We start from the raw sequence: 22,125 nt of genomic DNA on the forward strand, positions 1-22,125 counted from the left end.
GCTCCATGATTTTATTTATTGTTTTTCAATTTTTTTTTAACGTTTATTCATATTTGAGAGACACAGACAGAGAGTGAGCAGGGGAGGGTCAGAGAGAGAGGGAGACACAGAATCTGAAGCACGCTCCAGGCTGTGAGCTGTCAGCACAGAGCCGGACGCAGGGCTCGAACTCACGGACCGTGAGATCATGACCTGAGCCAAAGTCGGACGCTCAACCGACTGAGCCACCCAGGTGCCCCGAAATAAAAAAAAAAAAAAAAAAACTTTTAAAAAGCGTTTGTGGGAACAAGTGATGAAAATGTGAATATGGACTGTGTGTCAGACGACATAAAGGAATTTTTATTACTTTTTTTTATGTGTGATGACATATATTGTGGCTACGTAGAAAAATACCCAAATATCTTAGAGAAGCATACTTAAGTATTTAGAGATGAAATGTCCTAGATGCTTGCAACTGACTTTAAAATATTTCTGAAACAAGTAAGGCTAGGCGAGTTTCTTAAAATGTTCAATACGGGTAATGGAGATACAAATGTTTGTGGTATTTGTCTCCAGTTTTCTGTGTGAGAATTTCACCTTGACTGTTAGAAAGAAAGAACGGGAGGGGTGCCTGGGTGGCTCAGTCAGTTAAGCATCTGACTCCGGATTTTGGCTCAGGTCACGATCTTATGGTTTATGAGTTAGAGCCCTGCATCAGGATCCACGCTGATGGTGCAGAGCCTGCTTGGGATTCCCTCTCTCTCTGCCCTTCCCCTGCTTGTGTGCTCGCTCTCTCTCTCTCTCTCTCTCAAAATAAATAAATAAAACTTAAAAAAAAAAAAAAAAGAACCTGACGGGGCACCTGGGTGGCTCAGTTGGTTAAGAATTCAGGTTCGGCTCAGGTTATGATCTCGCCGTTCATGAGTTCAAGCCCCACGTCGGGCTCTGTGCTGACAGCTCAGAGCCAGAAGCCTGCTTTGGATTCCGTGTGTGTGTGTGTGTGTGTGTGTGTGTGTGTGTGTGTGTGTGTCTTTGCCCCTCCCCTGCTTGTGTGCTCGCTTTCTCTCTCTCTCTCTCTCTCCCTAAATAAACATTAAAAAGCGGGGGGGAGAACTGGAGACAAATGAAAAAAGAGTTAACTGCTTCACTGTCAGTCAACGTGAGTCCTACTTAAGCATCTCATCCCTCGCCTGCAGAAAACACTGGAGTGGATTATTCCAATTACCCAATGTTCCGCTGCACCGACCCAATCCAATTCAATCTCCGGAGGAAAAATACGACCCTGTCGCTAGCCTGCTCTCAATTCTTCAAGGGGCTTCGTCATCCACCTCACTAATGTGAAAACGTACAAACGCCGCTGGACGGCATACAAACCTTTTCAAGATCTGCCCCAAGACCCCTTGAGTACACATAATTCACTGACTTAAAGCTCACAATCTTCCCGGTAGGTACAATTCTTATTCCCACTTTACAGATAAGCAAACGGGCAGGGGGAATGTAAGTAACTCGCCCAAGCCTACACAGCTAGCAAGTGGCGCCGCTAGGATTCAGAATTCTGACAGTCTGGCCTCCAGTCCACGATCGTCACCACAGGGAGTAATAGCCTGGGCCTGGCACACTGTAGGCGCTCAATAAATGCTTGTTAGATGAGTAGTGTGCCAGAGCTTAGCTGTCCTTTTTCATCTGATCCCGAAAAGAGGGGTGAATCCCGATCACCTTGTTTCTCTGGAGTCACGTCAAGTCAGAGATGACTGTTATGGTCATTCCCCGAGCATCGGGCACTGCACCATTCAACGCCCCCGTTTTATGACAGCTCGAGTAGCATCCCGTCTACGAGAGCTGCAAAGCCTCCTATTTCATTTCTTTTGGGCGGAAGATCGTGGAGGAATGAGGCGTCAAAGATCACTGGTTCCCCTAGATAAACGCTGCAGGTCAGGATGGCGGTACCGAGTTGAGTAGCTGACTCGCCCAGCGCAGAACCCACACGACCAGGACCCGAAGTTCCACTCTCTCACCCCAGCGTCAGGGACTTGAACCTGGATTTCCAGCAGGGCCCCGCTTGGGGCCCCATCCAGGCCCGCTTACCTCGTCCCGGCACTGCTTCTGGCACATCTGGCAATACCAGCGCAGCTTCTGAAGCCCCTTGGATTTGATCCTGTTGGCGATGGCCTTAGGGGTAAGGAAATCTGACTTGCCCATCGCGACCACGGTAGCGACAACTTTGCCGAAGCGCCCGGCCAACCGGAAGCGGAATGAAGCTGACTGGGGCGGGGGCGGGACAAATACCAGCCGCGAGCCGGAAGGAGGTGGGGCCTCGGAAGGCTGGCCTCCCCCCAACGCTCGCGAGGCTTCCCTCCGTCTGGCGGGAGTAAGCGAGACTGAAGGAGAAAGCGGGGTGGGAGGGCGCGTTGAGAAGGTCCCGCGCCTGCGCGGTGAGGCCTGTCTGACCGACCTTCAGCGGGGCCGGTATCACCATGTTCTCTCGGGCGGGCGTCGCGGGGCTCTCGGCCTGGGCCGTGCAGCCGCAATGGTATGGCAGCTTGCGGAAGGACCGGGAGGGTTGCGAGGAATGGAAGAGCTCGGTCAGGGGGAGGCGGAAGCGAGTGGAGGCGGAAGCGAGTGGAGGCGAGTGGGGCTGGACGAGGGTCTCAGGGCCTGCCAGGCCTCCTGTCCTACGGAGGCCCCGGGAAGCCCGGGCTGCAGGAAGCGCCTTCGATCCGGGGAGGGCGCGCGAAGGGACTGCGGTGACAGCAGGGTCTCGCCACGTCTCCTGAGGCGGGGTGGGGCGGGGTGAGGGCCACGAGGAGCGGTCATCCGGGACCTCGGGGTTGAGACTTTAGTCCCAACTGATTACAGGGTTGGTCTTGGATTCACTCAGCTAATACCCACTTAGGGAGCCCCTACTGCGTGCCAGGTGGCGAGTATCGTGGAGGCTTTACCCGGGCGCACAAAGTGAGGGGGAGGGGGGACCTAGGGCAAGGTCTAGGGGAAGGTTAAGTTGTGCTGTGCGTCCTTGACGCCTTTTGAAACCTTCTGGTGCTGGGCAGGGTTTGCTTGAGCCAGGAAGGGCTGTTGGATTCAGCCAGAACGCGTGTTAAGCACTTAACATGTAGCAGGCTCTTTGGCGGGCACTGCGGAATAAATAAGTGTCCTCGTGGGTTTACGGGAGTTGGGGTGCAGACGGGACCTTAAGAATCCGCCTGATGGCGATCGGAAGGGAAAGACAACCTAGCACTATGTTGAAACCATTATACTGAAGCAGTAACCCTGCAAGGTCATGAAATTGTCCCAAGGTCCCCAGGAGGACGAGATAGATGGCTTTTGAGCACCATCTGTAACTGCCGTGCAAGTTTAAGGATTTTAAACATTGGTTTTTTTTGGGGGGGAGGGGTGGGGTAATTGTATATTAGAGGGCCAAGCAGTAGGCAGGTAAACGTTGGTTTGTGGGTGGTACCGTATAATAGGATGAAATGTCTTAAAGCTAGACGGAGTCTGGAAGAATTACAGACACGGTGCTAAGGGGATTATTGGCTAAAAGCAAGCTGAGTGTAGCAATTCCCCGGTTTTACGTAAAGGAAGAATTCTAACGAGCCGCAGTGCTAAACTAGGTTTTTGTGTCCTGATTTATGTGAAGGGACTGTAAAGCATTAATTGAAATAGGTACGTTTTTCATTACGCAAAGAATCATCACCATATTCAAATTTTTAGGGTAATGGGGGAATGAAATCTGATGTGCATACCTGCACAGAACTGTTGGTGGATTTGCCTGCCAAGTCAGATTTGTTTCTAAAATTGAAAAAGAGTATTCGTGGGAACTAAGTCAACTTAGTTGGATTCTCGGTCATGTAGGTTGTCCCATTTGTTAGGCACTCAGCACACAGTTGTTGGGTGCCTGCCCTGCGCCAAGTTGGTAGCGTGGAAAGTACTAAAAAGTGATGGCCTTAAGCTCTGTGGGTCAGCCTCTAAGAAATGGAAAGAGTTCTGAAACAAGGACAAAATACTTTGCATAAAATTGTAGCAATGACTTTTTTAGAAACCGTGTAAGACAATTTGGAGATCTTATAGTAAAGGATTGTCCTAAATAAATAAGAGTTGTTTGACACTTTGACACAACCACCACTGGGCTCCTAAATTGGACCCTACATTGGCAAATACAGGTTGTAGTCCGACCTTGATCTCTTCAGAATGCTGGTTTTAAATTGGTAGGTTATGAATATTCATCAAACATTGACAGAAAGCATTTTCATGTATCCCATTACTCTGGGTGCCCTTTTGGTCCCCACTCATAATTGCCTTTTAAATTCAGAAAGGAAAACCATCTTAATGTTTCACACCCCACAGAATTAATTTGGAAGGGGAGAAAAATAGCTTTGCCTCTACAAAACCATGAAGGGGCATTTCCTCTGTTGTGTTTTGGTTATTAGAAACTTTAAAGGGGTGCCTGGGTGGCTCAGTCGATTAGGCGTCTGACTTCAGCTCAGGTCATGATCTCACAGTCTGTGAGCCCCGCGTCGGGTTCTGTGCTGACAGCTCAGAGCCTGGAGCCTGCCTCGGATTCTGTGTCTCCCTCTCTCTCTGCCCCTCCCCTGCTCATGCTCTGTCTCTCCCTGTCTCAAAAATAAATAAAAAACATTAAAAAAAAAAAAAAAGAAACTTTAAAAATGCAATTTGTTAGGGGTGCCTGGGTGGCCCAGTCGGTTGAACGTCCGACTTCGGCTCACGTCACGATTTCACAGTCTGTGGGTTTGAGCCCCGTGTCAGGCTCTGTGCTGACAGCTCAGAGCCTGGAGCCCGCTTTGGATTCTGTGTCTCCCCTCTCTCTGACCCTCCCCTGCTCATGCTGTCTCTCTCTGTCTCAAAAATAAATAAAAACATTAAAAAAATTTTTTAATGCAATTCATTATTATAGTTTTTATTTCAGGGAGGTTAGCTTACTAACGTTGACTAAATATTAGGCTTAATTAAAGTCTTAGTGAAATTATGTTAATTGTTTAGGATATCAGTAAAATACCCTAAACTTCAGGAAATTAAACTTGTTTTTAAGTAGCATATAAGAAAATGGAAATAAGAAATTTGGGGAACGGTCTTCAAGTTAGGGGAAATACATTTCTGTTTCCTCGTCTTCCACATTCTCTGAAATGGAACTGTTTTACAGTAGCATGCCAACAGCCATAAATTGAATTATACACACTGACAAGGAAGGGAGATGCATTTCAGGAGAGGAAAGGCAGATTGCATTCTGAGATTGAGGTAGCAGATATTTGCTTGTAAATGTCAGAAAATGTGAGGCATCAGTGTAGGATAGGAGACCCACTCTGGAGCCAACTACCAGGATTTGAATCTTGACGGCCACTCACCTAACTGTCACGCTGCACAAGTTACTCACTGTCTCTGCCACCGTTTCTTCCTTTGTTAAACGGAGGTAATAATCGTGCACAGTTCATTGGGTCAGACTGGAGATTAAGCGAGTCCGTATTTGTAAAGAACAAGCGCGGTGGGGGAATGCTGGTGTGGTTCCAGATCATATAAACTCAAAGATGAAGAAAGCTTGATGCAGTTCCTACATAAAAATGGTTACCGTACTTGCCAACAAGACTGGATCCTCCTGGGTGGTCGTTGGTGGAGAAGGGCCAGGGAGTCGTTGTTTGGTGGAAAGGCAGGTGATGGACTTTCATACAATCATTTACTGTTAGAATTAGACCTATACTTCGTAATTTTCCTTAAGAATTTGTTGCTGCTGCTTCCTTAATGTTTATATTATATGACAGTATACACCTTAACATTCTTTCAAACTATACTTCAAATGAAGAATCATTCACCTAGCAACCTCACTCACTCCCTCCTCCACTACTTTCAGCTTTGCGAATAATGCTGTATGATCACGGCACTTGATGGTCATCCACAACCTGTGATTTTTCTATCCACTGTATTTGATAGGTTTCAAGTTTTTCCAGTAATCTCCTGAGATTTCTCAGGACGTGATGTGGTTTTCCAGAACATACAGCTGATTCAGAACTTTGTCTTCATTTGCAAAAATTATACATACGGCCAGCTGCGCCAAAAGAAAGTTGGGATCATCTTATGGTTATTCTGTATGTACTCCAATTATACTTAAAGTAACATACGGACGCCTGGTGGCTCAGTCAGTTAAGCGTCTGACTTCCGCTCAGGTTACGATCTCGCGGTTCGAGGGTTTGAGCCCTGCATCAGGCTCTGTGCTTACATCTCAGAGCCTGGAGCCTGCTTCAGATTCTGTCTCCCTCTCTCTCCGCCCCTCCCTTGCTCATGCTCTCTCTCTCTCTCTCAAAAATAGTAAAAAAAAGAATAATAAAGTAACACACACGTCTTTAGAACTGAATGAAAGCTAAACATGATGAGAGCACTTCAAAATGGGAACATAGGGCATGTACACAGCATAAAGAATCACAAGAGATCTTACCTCTTCATACCTCTCACCCAGGATACTTAAGGAAACCGGAACATTTTGTGTTCATCCAAATACGGCATGCAATTCAGATTTATTCCCTGTGCTATTCTCTGACAAACTTGTGTCTGTTAAATTGGAATATTTGCCTAAAACCGTAATGTCCAATGTTTCCTTACAGTCTGTAAATTTAGAATGTTTGGGGTGAAAATTTTGATATACCCCCCCAAAATCATCAAAAGTGATGTTGCTTTTCAAATGCCATTATGAAAAAATGTTAAGGGAATGGTCAGTATGTCAGGTAAGTCTGTAATGAAATAGCAGAGCTTGTCAGTATTTGACAGCTCTTCTCTTTTCCACCACTGGATCCATTCTTATAACCTAATCTAACACTTTTCGTGCAGTCTCCCTCTTTGTATTTCTTTGTGGCTGCGTAATACTGGTAAAATACGTAAGTCAAGAGATTTTTAAAAAGAACAGTTTTGGTTATAATCTTCCAGATTTTTTTTATGCACATAAACACAAAAAATTAGATGATATAACAATTTCATAATCTACGTTTTTGAAGGTGTTGTTAACAGACTATTTTTTAGTACAGTTCCAGACTTACAGAAATATTGAGCCTATAGTACAGAGAGTTCCATACACCCACGTCCCACTCTGGACAGGTTCTCCACTTATTAACATCTTGCATTAAGTAGCATGTTACATGTACTACAATTAATGAGACAATATTGATACATTATTAAGGTGCATAGTTTCATTAAGGTCACTCTTTGTTGTAGGTTCTGTGGTTTTTGACAAATGGATAATGACACGTATCTACCATTATAGTATCATACAGAATGGTTTCAGTGCCCTAAAAATCTCTCCCCGAAATCCCGGCAACTACTGATCTTTTTACTCTTGCTATAGTTTTGTCTTTTCTGGAATGTCAGTTGGAATCATACAGGATATAGCCGTTCAGATGGGCTTCTTTGCTTAGCAGTAGACAAAGTTCCTCCTCCGTGTCTTTTGTGGCTTGATAGCTCGTTCACTTTTACTGCTGAATAACTCCACTGTATGGATGTACCAGTTTGTTTCTCGATTGGTTCGCGTATTGAAAAACATATTGGTTGCTTCTGGGTTTTGGCGATGGTGAATAAAAGTGCTTATAAACATTTGTGTGCAGGTTTTTGTGTAGACCTGTTTTCAGCTCAGTTGGGTAAATACCTAGCAGTATGATTGCTGTATCCTATGCTAAGACTGTTTAGATTTATAAGAAACTGAAGCCATCTTCCAAAGCAGCCGTACCATTTTGCATTCCCACCAGCAGGCAGTGGGAGTTCCTGTTGCTACATGCACATCCGTGTCATCATTTGGAATTGCCTTTTTTTTTTTAAATATAGCCATTCTTGGGGTGCCTGGGTGGCTCGGTTGGTTAAGCATCCGTGACTCTTGATCTCGGCTCAAGTCATGATCTCATGATTAGTGCGATTGAGCCCCACGTTGGGCCCTGCACTGACAACGGGGCGCCTGCTTGGGATTCTCTCTCTGCTCTCCCCTGCTTGCGTGTGCACACATGTTCTCTTTCTCTAACTAAATAAAAACAAAATAAAAATGTAGCCATTCTTCTAGGTGCGTAGTGGTGTTTCACTGTTTTAATTTGTAATTCCCTAATGACTGCATAGCTGAGTATCTTTTGTATATGCTTATCTGCCATCTGCCTGTGTGCCTCTGCGAGGTTTGTGTTCAGATCTTTTGTTCATTTTTTATTTGGGTGGTTTTCTTATTGAGTTTTAAGAGTTCTTTGTATATTTTAGATAACAGGCCTTTATCAGATATGTGTTTTGCAAACATTTTTCCTGGTGTGTGGCTTCTGTTGACGGTGTCTTTTGCAGACCAGAAATTTTTAAAATTAATAAAGTCCAGCTTGATCATTGTTTTTCTTCCATGGATCATGCTTTTCATGGTTTATGTTAAAACTTACATATTATCCAAGACACCTCGATTTTCTCCTGTGATACCGTGTAGAAGTTTCATAGTTTTGTGTCTTACATTTAGACCTATGATTCATTTCAAGTTAATTTTTGTGAAAGGTATAGGATTAATTATCTAATTAATTATTAATATTGATAATTATTATCAATATTTTTGCATATGGATGTCCAGTGTTCAGTACCAATGTAGAAAACAGTATCCTTTCTCCATTTAATTTCCTTTGCTGCTTTATCAAACATGAACCAGTTGACTGTATTTGTATGGTTCTATTTTGGGCTCTTTTTTCCCCCTATGCTGTGTATTTTGTTCCCCTGATGTATTCCGTAACTAGAAGCCTGTGTCTCCCACTGCCCTTCACCCATTTTGCCCAACCCCCACTCCTCCACCCTTCAGTTTTGTTCTCTGTATTATAGGTCTCTGTCTACTTTTTGTTCGTGTATTCATTGGTTTTTGTTTTCGATTTCACTAGTGAAATTTTGAGCTCTCTCTTGTCTTCCACTGATCATTTGTCCGCACTGTTTTAGGATTACTGTGACTTTATAGAAAGTCTTGAAATCAGGTAGTGTCCGTTCTCGGGCTTTGTTCTTCAATATTGTGTTGGCTCTTCTGGGTGTTTCGCTTTGCCAAATAAATGTTAAGATCTGTTTGTTGATATATACAAAATAACTTGTTGAGGTGTTTGTCTAAAATTGTATTGATCAAGTTGGGAAGAAGTGATACTTTAGCAACATTGAATCTTCCTATTTATGAATGTGGAATCTCTCACCATTTATTTAGATCTTTTTTCATCAGTTTTGTAGTTTTCTTGACACATATTTTGTTATGTTTATATGTATTTTTTTCCTGTGTTTTTTTTGTTGTAAAATATACATAACATTAAATTTACCATCATAATCATTTATAAGTCTACAGTTCTATGATACTGTTTCTCAAATTTGAAACTCCAATTGTTCATAGCTGCTATTAAAAAAAGAAATTGACTTTTGTATAGATTGACCTTGTTCCCTACAACCTTACTGTAATTGGTTCCAGGAGTTTTTTTGCCAATTCTTTGGGATTTTCTACAGACAGTTGTGCCATTTTTAAACAAAGGCAGCTTTATTTTTTCCTTCCCAATCTATATACCTTTTATTTCCTATTTTGTCTTAATGCATTAGCCAGGAATTCTAGTACAGTGTTGAATAGGAGTGCTGAGAGGTTATCCTTGCCTCAGTCCCGATCTTAGGGGGAAGCTCCTAGTTTCTCATCATTAAATGAGGGGTTTGTTTGTTTGTTTGTTTTGGTAGATGTTCTTTATTGGGCTCAGAAAGTTCTTTATTTGTTGAGAGTTTTTCTTTTTCTTGTTTTTGTTTTTTGTTTTTTGTGTTTTTTTTTTTTTACCATGAATAGGCATTAGATTTTGTCAAAAATTTTTTCTGCATCTACTGACTATGATTTTTCTTAAATGGTGAACCAGCCTTGCATACTTGGAATAAATCCTACTTGATCGTGGTGTATAATTCTTTTTGATACATTGTTGGATCCAATTTGCTATTCTTTATTGAGGAATTGTGCGACTGTGTTGATGAGAGGTAACGTCCTCTAATTTTCATTTCTTATGATGATTTTATCTGGTTGATACTAGGGTAATGTTGACCTCGGAGGATTAGGAAATGGTCCCTCTTCTTCTCTCCTTTGGCACCAACTTCCATGTTCCATCAGTTACAGATCTGTCTGTACCTGAAAGTCTCAAAAATCTCACGTGTTTTCCAAACCCATTGGACCTCAAAGCCATTTCCACCTCATCCTAGGGTCTTTATGTCATTTTCATTAAAATTCGTTACCTCCAGTGAGATCATCCCCACCCAGTTTTTCTGTCTTGGTTAATGGCAACACTGTCTACTCAGGTCATGAAATTAGAAATCATTCTTATTGTTTTCCTTTTCACTCTTAAGAACTTGCCATAAACCTAGGCTCCTGCTGCTTTGCCAACATGTTTAGTTCAGGTTCTTGCTGCAGCAGCCCTGTGAGTCTCCGTGTCGTCAATATTCCAACGTCATTGTATGCTTGTCACTGACTTTATATTTGGTGACACATTGTCTTATTTAGGAGGGCAGCACTCCTCTTGTATTTATCTCTTGTGTGTGTGTGTACACATTTAAGTCAAATCTGTATTTATTTATTTATTTTGGGGGGGTGGGGGCAGAGGAGAGAGAATCTCAAGCAGGCCCCACGCTCAAGTGTGCACCTGAGCTGAAATCAAGAGTTGGACACTCAACTGACTGAGCCACCCAGGTGCCCCTAAATCAAATCATTTTTACTTTTATGCATTAGCACTTTAATCACGAAGACTAGATAAATATTTAATGCAAATCTTTAGTTCTATGAATCTTGTTTATGAGATAATAGCATGCTTCTCGTGGTCACAGACCATGTCCTGGAGCATAGTAGCTGCTTAGTACATGGCACCTGGCTGGCTCACTCGGTTAAGCGTTCAGCTTTGGATTTCGGCTCAGGTCATGATCTCTCAGTTTGAGAGGTCAAGCACCCCCCAATCAGGCTCTGCACTGACAAGGTGGAGCCTGCTCGGGATTCTTTTCTCCCCCTCTTTCTAATCCACCCTGGTTCAAGCTTGCGTTCTCTCTCAAAATAAATAAATAAACTTAAAAAAACCTAAAAGTATATATATTTAAAAAATAAAAATAAACTGTACTTTCACACATGTGATCATGTTAGAATGTATAATTGATCCTAAGTGTTGCTATGAAAAGGTTTCAGTGAACTAAGGAAGTCAAGGTAGCATTTTCAAGGTGGCTGACCATGGTTTTAGGTATAGCTGGATAGCCTAACAGGGGGCAGGACTTTCCTATTGTGGAAACAGTCTAGGCAAAGGTGGGACTAGATGTGTGTGAACACCATTTGACTGCACTGGAAGCTTTGTGTTGTTGGCTCAAACAAAATGAGGCCTTTGGTAATAGGGTTTGGTGTCCGTATTAAGGACTAAATATATATAAGTATGTGTTTATAAATATATGTTTATATGTATGTAAATATATGTATGTAAATATATCATATATAAATATATGTATATGTCCTGCACGTGATGGATTGTGTCTTTATGGGGCAGTGTTTAAATTTATTAACTTTCGGGGCGCCTGGGTGGCGCAGTCGGTTAAGCGTCCGACTTCAGCCAGGTCACGATCTCGTGGTCCATGAGTTCGAGCCCCGCGTCGGGCTCTGGGCTGAAGGCTCGGAGCCTGGAGCCTGTTTCTGATTCTGTGTCTCCCTCTCTCTCTGCCCCTCCCCCGTTCATGCTGTGTCTCTCTGTCCCAAAAATAAATAAACGTTGAAAAAAAAATTTAAATTTATTAACTTTGAAGGTTTTTCTTGTATAGTAGGGTGATTTTTCAATAAACTAAAATATTTTTAAAACCTTTATTTTCAGGATCCAAGTTCGAAATATGGCAACATTAAAAGATAGTAAGTACTTCATCTCAATATGTAATTAAGAAAAACCAAATTTTGACAAATAATCAAAAATAGCTGCTTTAGCCCATTGTATGTTTGGTCAAATTTGATAAAATGAATCTAGGTCTTATGTGTATGACATTGACCTTGTTTTAGAAAAGACCAGCATGAGGTGACACGTGGTTGTTCCGATGCTGTCGTCCGTAGAATGACAACAATGTGACTAGAGAAAACTGTATGTAAATGTTGTAAGAGTATAATGTCCTGCTGTCTGCGGCCATCCCGCCTGTCCTGTCCTCCGTGGCAGCCAGGCTTCGCCTTTGCTCAGTACGCATTCTGACTTGAAGCCTCATTTAGCATCATGCTGTTGCCTGATGGCCTAAGTGCTGATTATTCTACCTGGCAGTTTAGAAAGATATTTCGATAAATTTCACAAGTGAAATGATAACTCTGTTACCGTAACAGCACTTCTGTTTTTCAGTTACCAGACGGCTAAAGTCGATCAAAAACATCCAGAAAATTACCAAGTCTATGAAAATGGTGGCAGCAGCAAAATACGCCCGAGCCGAGAGGGAGCTGAAACCAGCACGAGTGTATGGAGTAGGATCTTTGGGTAAGAGACGAGGACATCACAGATTAGGAGGAACCCTGGACATGAAGGTCACCACTGATGACTTTTATCTGGTGCTTACCGTGACGACAGGCCTGTTCTGAGTATTTGACATCACTGGTTTTTCACAGCAGCCTACGAGGGTCAGAGCCCCCACTTCACAGATGAGAAACCCTGAAGTTGGGTCACTTGCCCAGGGTCACCTCCCGACATGGTTTGGCATCAAAGCCTGTCTGTTTGTTAACCACTGTATGTGGCTCTGTGAATGCTGAAAGTACTCCGAAAATCTTCCTAGATTATTAAATATACAATCAGGAAATGGGAAATGCGGTGCATTCAGATCAGGTGCTTGACTTTGTCCTGTTGGACTGTGATGTGCGGGGTGGGGAGGTGGTCCCTGCAGTGGAAGTGACTGAGCAGGCACGGATGGGACTCGTGACGGCATGAGTGGAATGTTTGAACGGCAACCACAAAGAAGGCAAAATTTGCTTGTTTCCAAATTGGAGAAAATTCACGTCTCATCTGTGTGTTAATGTATCTGCCTATTAGATGTAAATCACCTTGTGCAGTTTTCCTGTGTTCTTCCATATTTTTTAAACATCCGTTCCTACTGGCAAAATTATTGCGTGAGAAAAGGATAGAGCACTAGGCCCGGGTGGAAACGGCGACTCACTTTAATAACAGCACGGTTAGTTTCACGCAGCGGGTACGGAGGAGGGTTGATAGGTTGGTTTCCGCGATCCTGATCACCTCCAGCCGTTTGCTCTCATCAGTCCTATTCGCTGCACAAGAAATACATAGCACGTAGTTGGTGGCTTAGTAAAGATTGGTTGGTAAATCACCGTAGCCTGTTTGTATGAAAAGAGAAAGTCGTTTCACGATTCACCTCTCTTGCCGATATGAGTGAGTATAATAAATTTGTTTCCCTCCAAAGTCTATAACTACAAAATTATCTAATAAAGAAGAAACTGCCTTAGATGTCAGATTAGACTATTTGTGATAAAATAGTAAAAATTCAAGCCAAGGCTGCCAATCTGTTCTGAAGTCCTTTATACCAAATATTAACTGCTAGATATTAAGTGGCTGATCGTTGTAAATATTTAAAGTCTTCCAGCAGGCATCTTACGCTGCACAAATATAAAACGTAAAAAGAGACTTAAAAAAGAAATAATCTCGCTGCTCTCCTGCACTTTGGAGTATTCGCTTTCTGCTTTTTCGTGGAGGGTCCTCGGGTGCTGGCTTGTGAGAATCACTGCTCTGTAATGAAACAGGGAGCAGCAGGACTTTGGTTGAAACAGGTGAATGTGGCGGCCAGGAAAATGCACCGTGCGGTGGCGAGGGCACTGGCCACGCGAGCTCACCCTGCACTTGCACCCCGGCCGTGCTCCCGTGGCTGGGCCGAGCCGGTACCAGAGCCGGCGGGAGACTCAGGCAGGCACATTCCAGGGAGACTTGCGGCTCCTCGGCAGGCAGACTCGCTGAACTTCTAAACGGCACAGGGGTCTGGGAAGCTGCCACCCAACCTCTCTTCCCTCCTTCCTGAGGGTCAAACCTGCGTCATAATGTGATGGCTCGTTTGTCTCCTTCCTGCCTTCTCCCACAGCCACTTCCTCTCCTTCCCCCATAAATCCCCTCAAAATCCTGTTTGATCCACTCTTGGCCTGTGCTGCTTAGAAAACTAGACCAGCCAAGCAAGGTCGTTCAAGCAGTCCCCAAAATAAAGTGGCATGTGGGGCACCTGGGTGGCTCAGTCGGTTGAGCGTCTGACTTCGGCTCAGGTCATGATCCTCACGGTTTGTGAGTTCGAGCCCCGCGTTGGGCTCTGTGCTGACAGCTCAGAGCCTGGAGCCTGTTTCAGATTCTCTGTCTCCCTCTCTCTGCCTCTCCCCTGCTTTACACTGTCTCTGTCTCTCTCTCAAAAATAAATAAACATTAAAAAAAAATTTTTTTAATAAAAAAAAAATAAAGTGTCATCTGCTATTTTAATGCCAACAGTTTTATAAGAGGCTTGATATGCAGATTATATGAGCACGTCAGTAAATATTTGCTTCCTACTTTTTTGGTTATATACTGAATATTTATTTGCATTCTTCAGAAGTCTGCCATCTAGATAAGCTGGTACTCTAATTCAGGCCCCTTTACAAGTTCTTTAATTATACTAGAGATTTCTTTTAGTCAGTACTTGAGGTAAATTGGCCATTAAGTGGCCCTTATCATATAGAGCCTTTATCATACAGAGATTTAAACCTTTATGGTTTCCAACCGGATTGTAAATGGAGTAAGTACAGTTTGGATTACATTAGTTACATGCCACCTAAATGTAACTTCATGATTTTGAAAACAGCCAACTTGCAAATAGGGATTATTGCTGTATTTGGCGTGCCTTATATATTTTAAAATTCTTGCTTTTGTTTGTTTGTATTTAAGCTCTGTATGAGAAAGCTGATATTAAGGCGCCTGAAGACAAGAAGAAACACCTCCTAATTGGCGTGTCCTCTGATCGAGGGCTCTGTGGTGCTATTCATTCCTCGGTTGCCAAACAGATGAAAAATGAGGTGGCCACACTCACGGCAGCCGGGAAAGAAGTTATGCTTGTTGGAATTGGTGATAAAATCAGGGGTATACTTCATAGGTAATTTAGATACCGTTTATGTTCAGATGGGCGCGAGCATGAGTCAATGGGAGTGTCTTTGATGGTTAATGTCAGCAAGGTGTCTTTTTTTTCGTTACCTGTTTTTATACCCCCAGAGAGGTCTTGGTTTTGTTTTTATTATTTCAGGAGTCTCAGAATATACAGATTTCTTCCATTATTTACTTGTGTTTCTCCTTCATCCAACCCGTAAATGGAATGCAACAGGAAAAGCAAAAGCTGTTGGCCTTTTAAACACTTGAGGACTCTGAGGAGCCAGCACCGCCTGGAAATGTCAGAAATGAACAGTAGTTAGTTGAGATCAGAAGAGAAATAAAGGCATAGAGACATGTAACACGAGAGAGGCCTGATTGTTAGTCGTTAGTTCCCGCAGCCACTGCAATAACGATAGCGGGTGGAGCAGCTCAGTTCAGGGAACACTCTCCTCTTTCCCCCCACCGCCCCACAAAAGCCTGACCCACGGTAATACTACTTTTCCTTGTTCACTGTGTTATTTCAGCAGAAATACTCCTTTAAACCACTCTGTGTGATCTCCTGGTTCTCTTGTAGGACTCACTCTGACCAGTTTCTGGTGTCCTTCAAAGAAGTGGGAAGAAAACCTCCTACTTTTGGAGATGCGTCTGTCATTGCCCTTGAACTACTAAATTCCGGATATGAATTTGATGAAGGGTCTATCATCTTTAACCGGTTCAGGCAAGAAAAATTTAGTATTCAAAGCTTTTTACTGCTTGTGTTCCTATTTTAAAATAAGGAAATGCTTAGTGGACAGTTGAAAATATTGTTTTGAGGGACGCCTGGGGTAGCTCGGTTTGTTGAGCGTCTGACTCTTGATTTTAGCTCAGGTCACGATCCCAGGGTCATGGGATCGAGCCCCACGTCGGGCTCTGTGCTGAGTGTGGAACCTGCTTAGGATTCTCTCTCTCTCTCTCTCTCTCTCTCTCTCACTCTGCCCCACTCGTGGTCTCTCTCTCTAAAAATAAATGAAGTAGGATTTTGAGGTTTACCTCTGCTTTATGATTTCTAGGTCTGTCATCTCCTACAAGACAGAAGAAAAGCCCATCTTTTCCCTGGATACCGTTGCAAGTGCCGGTAAGTGGTTTTTGTGTGAAAAGTGTTTTCTGTGTAGAAAGGAGAGATTGGCACGTTCAGGAAAACAGTGTTTGTTAGGATGGCCTGTCTCCGCGGGAGCACATGATGTTTGGCTCTTTCTGTCACCGTCCGTCAATGGTTTCCATGATCATTAGCGACTCTCACTCCATTCCTTCATTAACTGAACGTAAATAAACAAGTCATTAGACTTGCTTTCTGTTCTCAGGGATCGGAGAGCCTAGCAGCATTGGCTCTGCAGGCTCTGGGGCCCCGCTGGATGAAGCACAGCACAGTCAGGAGCCCGGGGGCAGCCCTGTGAACGGTGCTCACAGTAATGCACACTGACCCACACGATTGTCTCGTCTCAGCATTTGAGTGGCGTCATCATTGCTCAGTGAAGCATCCTAGACATAGTATTCTAGAACCGATTTTACTTTCCTGAGGCATTCTCCCTTTCTACATATTTCATCTGTTGAGGTGTACGCTTTGTAACATTTCGATGTGCCTGAAGTTGGGGGACGCTTCTGCTGGCCAGTGGCGGGTCATTTTTAATTGACGATGGTATTTCTTTCTTAATAGTGTACGGTAGGGGTTATCAGCCATAGTGTTTTAAGTCTGATGAACTACAGTACTGTTAAGATGAGTATCGGCTTCTAATTCCGCCCCCCTTCGATGTTCCACTTCCCTCGCATTCTCCCGTTGGACACGTGCAGGCTTCCCCAATAATCACATGGCTAATTTGGGATTTTTGTATTCCACTATACGAGTGTCAGTTTTGTCATTAATTCTTTTGTGAAAACCTACACCCACAGATTTGTTGAGTATTTGCTGACGTTGTGCCAGGCACTCTGATGCCCGAGGACTTCAGAACCGTCAAATGCAGTGACGTTACTTTAATTGTTGGCTTCTTCGTTTTTATTAGGCGTTTGCAGTGAAATATCAAATGCTTTGTTTACACATTATGTTGCGCGTGAAAATCTGCTATAATCGGTAGTGTGGAGATGGATGAAACTTTTAGAGCTGAGTGTTTTCACCTGTCTTACCTTGTTGACTTCTGCTCTGTAATTAGTGAGGTGTTTACTGGTAGGCTGCCTTGATGAAATCACTGTGCGCTGCATAACTTCAAGGAAATGTCTGACTCGTCTTAACAGAGAGCATGAGTGTCTATGATGATATCGATGCTGACGTGCTACGCAATTACCAAGAATACGCCTTGGCCAACATCATCTACTATTCTCTAAAGGAGTCCACCACGAGTGAGCAGAGTGCGAGGATGACGGCCATGGACAACGCCAGCAAGAATGCCTGTAAGTGCACGGCAGATCTCTTCCGAGAGGCTTCTCTTGCTGGGAGTAGCATGAACACCTTGCCTCAAATCATCACCGTTAACTAGACCAGGAAACAAAAGAGCAAGGATCTCGTCCCGGTTCTGCCACTGGTTCTATGACATTTTTGACCAATGACCCTCTCTCTCCTTGAATTTTCTTATCTGGAAAGATAAAAAAAAAACTAATGTTCTCTGCCTTAAAAGAAGTGCGTCTTACTTGGCAGGCAGTAAAGTTGCAAGTTATTTTGAAAAGGTATCCATGGAAGTGGTTCTTTTGAGAGGCCAGTTCGGGTACCCCAAGCCGTGAAGCAACATACACCTGTGAACGTATTAATGAACAAGTTATGCTCTCGTGGTGTTAGGCTTTGCTGACTAATCCTTCTGTTCTGTTCGCAGCGGAGATGATTGACAAACTGACTTTGACATTCAACCGCACCCGCCAGGCCGTCATCACGAAGGAGCTGATCGAAATCATCTCCGGCGCCGCGGCTCTGTAAGTAGTGGTGGGCGGCCTTTGCACGCCCTGCCTCGCCTCCCTGGGTCTGCCGGCTCACCGCCTGCATGTTTGAAAGTGTCAGTTTTGTTTTGCTAAAGCTAGAATGATCCGTTGCTTAACCTTGGAACCTACTCTTAGGATATAAAGATTTGGTGAGAAGGCCTGTCTGGTTTATTCTGCTTGTTTTAGCTCTACCTTTTGGGCTTAGTTTCTTCTTTTTAGAAATCAATATTTTGCTAGCTTTCATTTTCCTAAAGCATTAGGAATAAGGATGTGGATAATTCTGTATCATTTATAAAATCTGTCTTCGGAACTTAAAACATCATAAACCAAGCTTTCGAAGTACAGGATTGGTTTGGGATTTGGTTTCACATAAATCTTGGGTTTTTTGGTAAATCTTGTAGAAACTGGTTCTTTACTTACTGAGTTTGCTATGTCAGTATAAGATAACGTACCTTTTCCTTAAGAAAGTTTCTTGGTTGTCTAGATATGTTATTTGTTGTGAAATCACAGTTAAGAAAATGAGGATTCTGTTTTAAAAAATGACTAAATTGAACACCCACTATGTACTAGCTTCAGTGCTAGGGAGTGTCAAAGGGTGTGATACTTTCTGTCAAGGGATGGACATTCTAATAGCATAACAAACATACGCAGGTACTTGTGATGCGCGATAGAATGTGTAGTAAGTTATCTTCGACTCGTTCTCACGCCCTACTAATTAGTCACTAAGCTTTATAAATTTTACCTTCAAATATGCCTTGAAGTTTTCCCCTTTATGCCCACTTAATGCAGATCCTTGTCATTTCTCTCCTGAATTAAAAAAAGACACCCAGTGCATAGTCATCCTGCAAAAATACCTTAGCGTGAGATATGTGATCCTGTTTTTCCTGGCCACCAATATTCTCCAGTCTAGTCTTACCACTACCGTTTCTCACTTCCCTTGAACTTCAACCACATGAAGGTACTTCGCGGTCTACAAATATGTCATGTGCTTTTGCCTGAAATGCCATTCTTTTCTTCCCCCTGCATCCTGGATTCTTCGGCTGACAGACTCCCATTTGTCTTGCCTGCTCTGAGAAAATCCTTTCTACCAGGAAAACCTCCTCCACAGTTTGGGTGGGGTGCCCTTCGTGAACATTCCGTGCTTCCCTTTATCAACAATTACACTTTTTTATTAGGAATTGCCTGTGTACTCCTGTGGCTTGGGAGCGACTGTGTCTTACTTCTGTAGCCCTATCACCGGGCACATACTTCCTCAGTCAGTATTTGTTGAGCAAATGGGGGATGTTCCATAAGAAGTGGAAGTTCAGGGGCGCCTGGGTGGCGCAGTTGGTTAAGCGTCCGACTTCAGCCAGGTCACGATCTCGCGGTCCGTGAGTTTGAGCCCCGCGTCGGGCTCTAGGCTAATGGCTCAGAGCCTGGAGCCTGTTTCCGATTCTGTGTCTCCCTCTCTCTCTGCCCCTCCCCCGTTCATGCTCTGTCTCTCTCTGTCCCAAAAATAAATAAACGTTGAAAAAAAAAATTAAAAAAAAAAAAAAAAAAGAAGTGGAAGTTCAGGGCACCTGGGGGGCTCAGTCAGTTAAGCATCCAACTTTGGCTCAGCCGGTTAAGATCCAAGCACGATCTCACGGTTTGGGAGTTCGAGCCCCGCATTGGGCTGTCTGCTGTCTGCACAGAGCCTGCTTCGGATCTTCTGTGCCCCTCTCTCTCTGCCGGTGTCCTGCTCGCATGCGCTTGTTCTCACTCTCTCTCAAAAAGAAATAAACATTTTTTTTAAAAAAGTGGAAGTTCAGAAGAGGGAGAAATAATATTTCACTGGGTATGTGAGAATGTGGATCCATGTGTAAAACTCGGATAGATCGATTCATCGCTAAAGTGACATTTAAGCTGGTCCTTAAGTATTATCTCTCTCTCCAGGGTAGAAACTGGGCAGAATGTCTCAGAGACACAAATAATGCTGTTGGAGACCGTTCCATATGTTGTCAGTCGGGTCTATGAGCTTTGCCAGCCCAGGAGTCCTTGGTCTTACTGTTTTTCAAGCCTCACGTTAAGGCCGACCCATCTCTCAGTCTAGTCACTGACGTTGCGTTAGCGTCACAGAGTGCAGGCAGTGGATCGTTCGTTGTCCTCCTTGCTGCCCATCCTGGGCCAGTGCTGAGCTGTGCTCCTCTTGGTGTCAAGCGTGAGGAGGCCTGGGGGGAAGAGCCGAAAGTTCCAGGGACTGTGGGACCCAGAGCCAGGATCTTATTTTCTCTTGAAAAAGGAGCACTGGGAATAAAATGTGAGGACACAACATCTGCGGAATTGAGGGCCGCACGCTTTCTTGACCAGAAATGTGAGAAACCTGGCCAAAGAGGAGTGAAATCAAGGGGGGTGAGGAGAGGGAGATTGGGACGTAAAACTCAGAATTGGAACAGAAGATCAGAAAGTCAGAAATTGGGGTGCCTGGGTGGCTCAGTTGGTTGAGTGGCCGACTTCAGGTCAGGTCATGATCTTGTGAATTTGAGTCCCATGTCAGGCTCTGTGCTTACAGCTCAGAGCCTGGAGCCTGCTTTGGATTCTGTGTCTCCCTCTCTCTCTGCCCCTCCCCTGCCCATGCGTGCGCGCTCTCTCTCTCTCTCTCAAAAAGAAATAAACATTAAAAAAAAAAAATCATAAATTGACCACTAAATTTTTGCTTTCTAGAAAGGTAGTCTGAATCCTTTATTAAGGGTTGGCTGTGCAGTCCAAGACTGGATTGTTCACCCAGGGCACTGGCCTGCTCTGTAACCCATCAGTTATTCTGGCTAAAAACTTTACTACTTAATACAGACACTAGACTACTGAGTAGTATGTTATACTATGTGCTATTGATCGAAAAAGCAGTGGCTTAAATTATACTTGCAGAGTCTTGGCTTCTTGCATGAACATGGTTTTATTGTTCTAACCAGACTGAAATTAGTTAACTTTTTGTAACAGTCTTTGAATCTGTTTTAAAGGAGTATTTTGGGAACTAATTTACATGATCTACTCCAGACACTGAATGAGGAAATGGATGTTTTTAGTTGGAAATTATACCTGATTAACTAGCATGGATTGCTTCTTGACTGGTTTGTTTTGTCTTTTTCTTCTAACGTAATAACCAGGGATTAATGAAAACCAAGTTTCATCCTCAGATGAGAGGTAAAGTGGTATTATTTCATACATTGTCCCCAAACCCCTCCGGAAGAGAAATCCGGCAGATACAATTGAAGCTGATTTAGCAACAGTGAAACGGATTCTCTGAGATTTAGGTTTTGGCCCATTTAGAATAGTTGCCAGCTTGTGGTAGCATATGGGTAATGCCAGGGGGCTTTTTTTTTTTTTTAAGATTTATTAAATAGACTTTAAGGATAGAGAATTGGGATTATTTTGAGATACTAAATAGAGATTGGTGAAGAGTGGTGGTTCTCAAACTTGGTGGTGTCAGGACCCCTTCACATCTGATACAGTAGAAGAGGGCTAGATTCTCATCTGTCTGTACTCATTCTGTTCTGATATTACAGGCCATGTAGCCTCTGGAACATGCTACCATACAGGCTTGAGAATGAGTAAAACAGGCAAATAAGAAAAGAGCTTTGCCCTCACGGACCCCACGGAAAGGTCCCCAGACCAAAATTCGAGAACAACTAGCATATAGTAACATTTTATTATGTAAAGTCAGTTCTTTAAATCGCACTTGAATATATATTATCTCTTGAAACGTCATTATTTTTCCCTCCAAAACTGATTTTTATTTGCTCTGTACTTTGTTTTTCAGGTAAAGAAGGAAAATTCAGCCGACTGATTTCGTTTTTAGGTTACTGCTGTCCTCCTTGTCAGAAGAAATTGTTGAAACTACTAAAGGCAGCAAGATATTTGTAAATTATCTTACAATAAAGAACTTACCATAAGAAAATCACTCTTTTCTTACTATGTATTAACAATAGTTAATAGTTTTCAAAATGAGATTTTAAAAATAATTAACATACGGTACCTGGGTGGCTCAGTCAGTTAAGCATCCTATTCAGCTCAGGTCATGATCTCACGGTTCATGAGTTCAAGCCCCGTGTCAGGCTCTGTGCTGACAGCTCGGAGCCTGGAGCCTGCTTCGGATTCTGTGTCT

The 22,125-nt window shown here is 43.4% G+C and overlaps 2 protein-coding genes across 7 annotated transcripts in view; one reads left to right on the forward strand and one right to left on the reverse strand.

The window, feature by feature from the left end:
* Window positions 1-2,244, reverse strand: part of KIN (Kin17 DNA and RNA binding protein) — a 43,517-nt gene extending 41,273 nt beyond the window's left edge. For 2 of the 4 annotated variants that reach the window (XM_023256320.2, XR_006600283.1), the window contains exon 1: window positions 2,065-2,244. In XM_023256320.2, coding sequence (XP_023112088.1) covers window positions 2,065-2,178 — 114 coding nt within the window. In that variant the 5' untranslated portion in view covers window positions 2,179-2,244. The remainder of the gene's footprint in view (window positions 1-2,064) is intronic. The other 2 variants (XM_045060852.1, XM_003988087.5) reach the window with 1 other exon arrangement.
* A 113-nt stretch (window positions 2,245-2,357) lies between these two features.
* On the forward strand, window positions 2,358-21,921 carry ATP5F1C (ATP synthase F1 subunit gamma). 3 transcript variants are annotated; one of them, XM_003988088.6, is made up of 10 exons: window positions 2,358-2,509; window positions 11,808-11,842; window positions 12,312-12,443; window positions 14,868-15,072; window positions 15,640-15,783; window positions 16,115-16,179; window positions 17,331-17,486; window positions 17,903-17,999; window positions 21,128-21,164; window positions 21,781-21,921. In XM_003988088.6, the coding sequence occupies exons 1-9, from the start codon at window positions 2,454-2,456 to the stop codon at window positions 21,132-21,134; spliced, it is 897 nt and encodes a 298-aa protein (XP_003988137.1). In that variant the 5' UTR covers window positions 2,358-2,453; the 3' UTR covers window positions 21,135-21,164; window positions 21,781-21,921. The 3 variants fall into 3 exon arrangements, with proteins under 3 accessions (XP_003988137.1, XP_003988138.1, XP_006933281.1); XM_003988089.5 differs by lacking the exon at window positions 21,128-21,164; XM_006933219.4 differs by lacking the exons at window positions 21,128-21,164; window positions 21,781-21,921 and having other exon boundaries at window positions 17,903-18,003.
* The last annotated feature ends 204 nt before the right edge of the window (window positions 21,922-22,125 follow it).

Source organism: Felis catus, chromosome B4 (genome assembly GCF_018350175.1).
Source record: "Felis catus isolate Fca126 chromosome B4, F.catus_Fca126_mat1.0, whole genome shotgun sequence".
Taxonomy (NCBI): Eukaryota; Metazoa; Chordata; class Mammalia; order Carnivora; family Felidae; genus Felis; species Felis catus.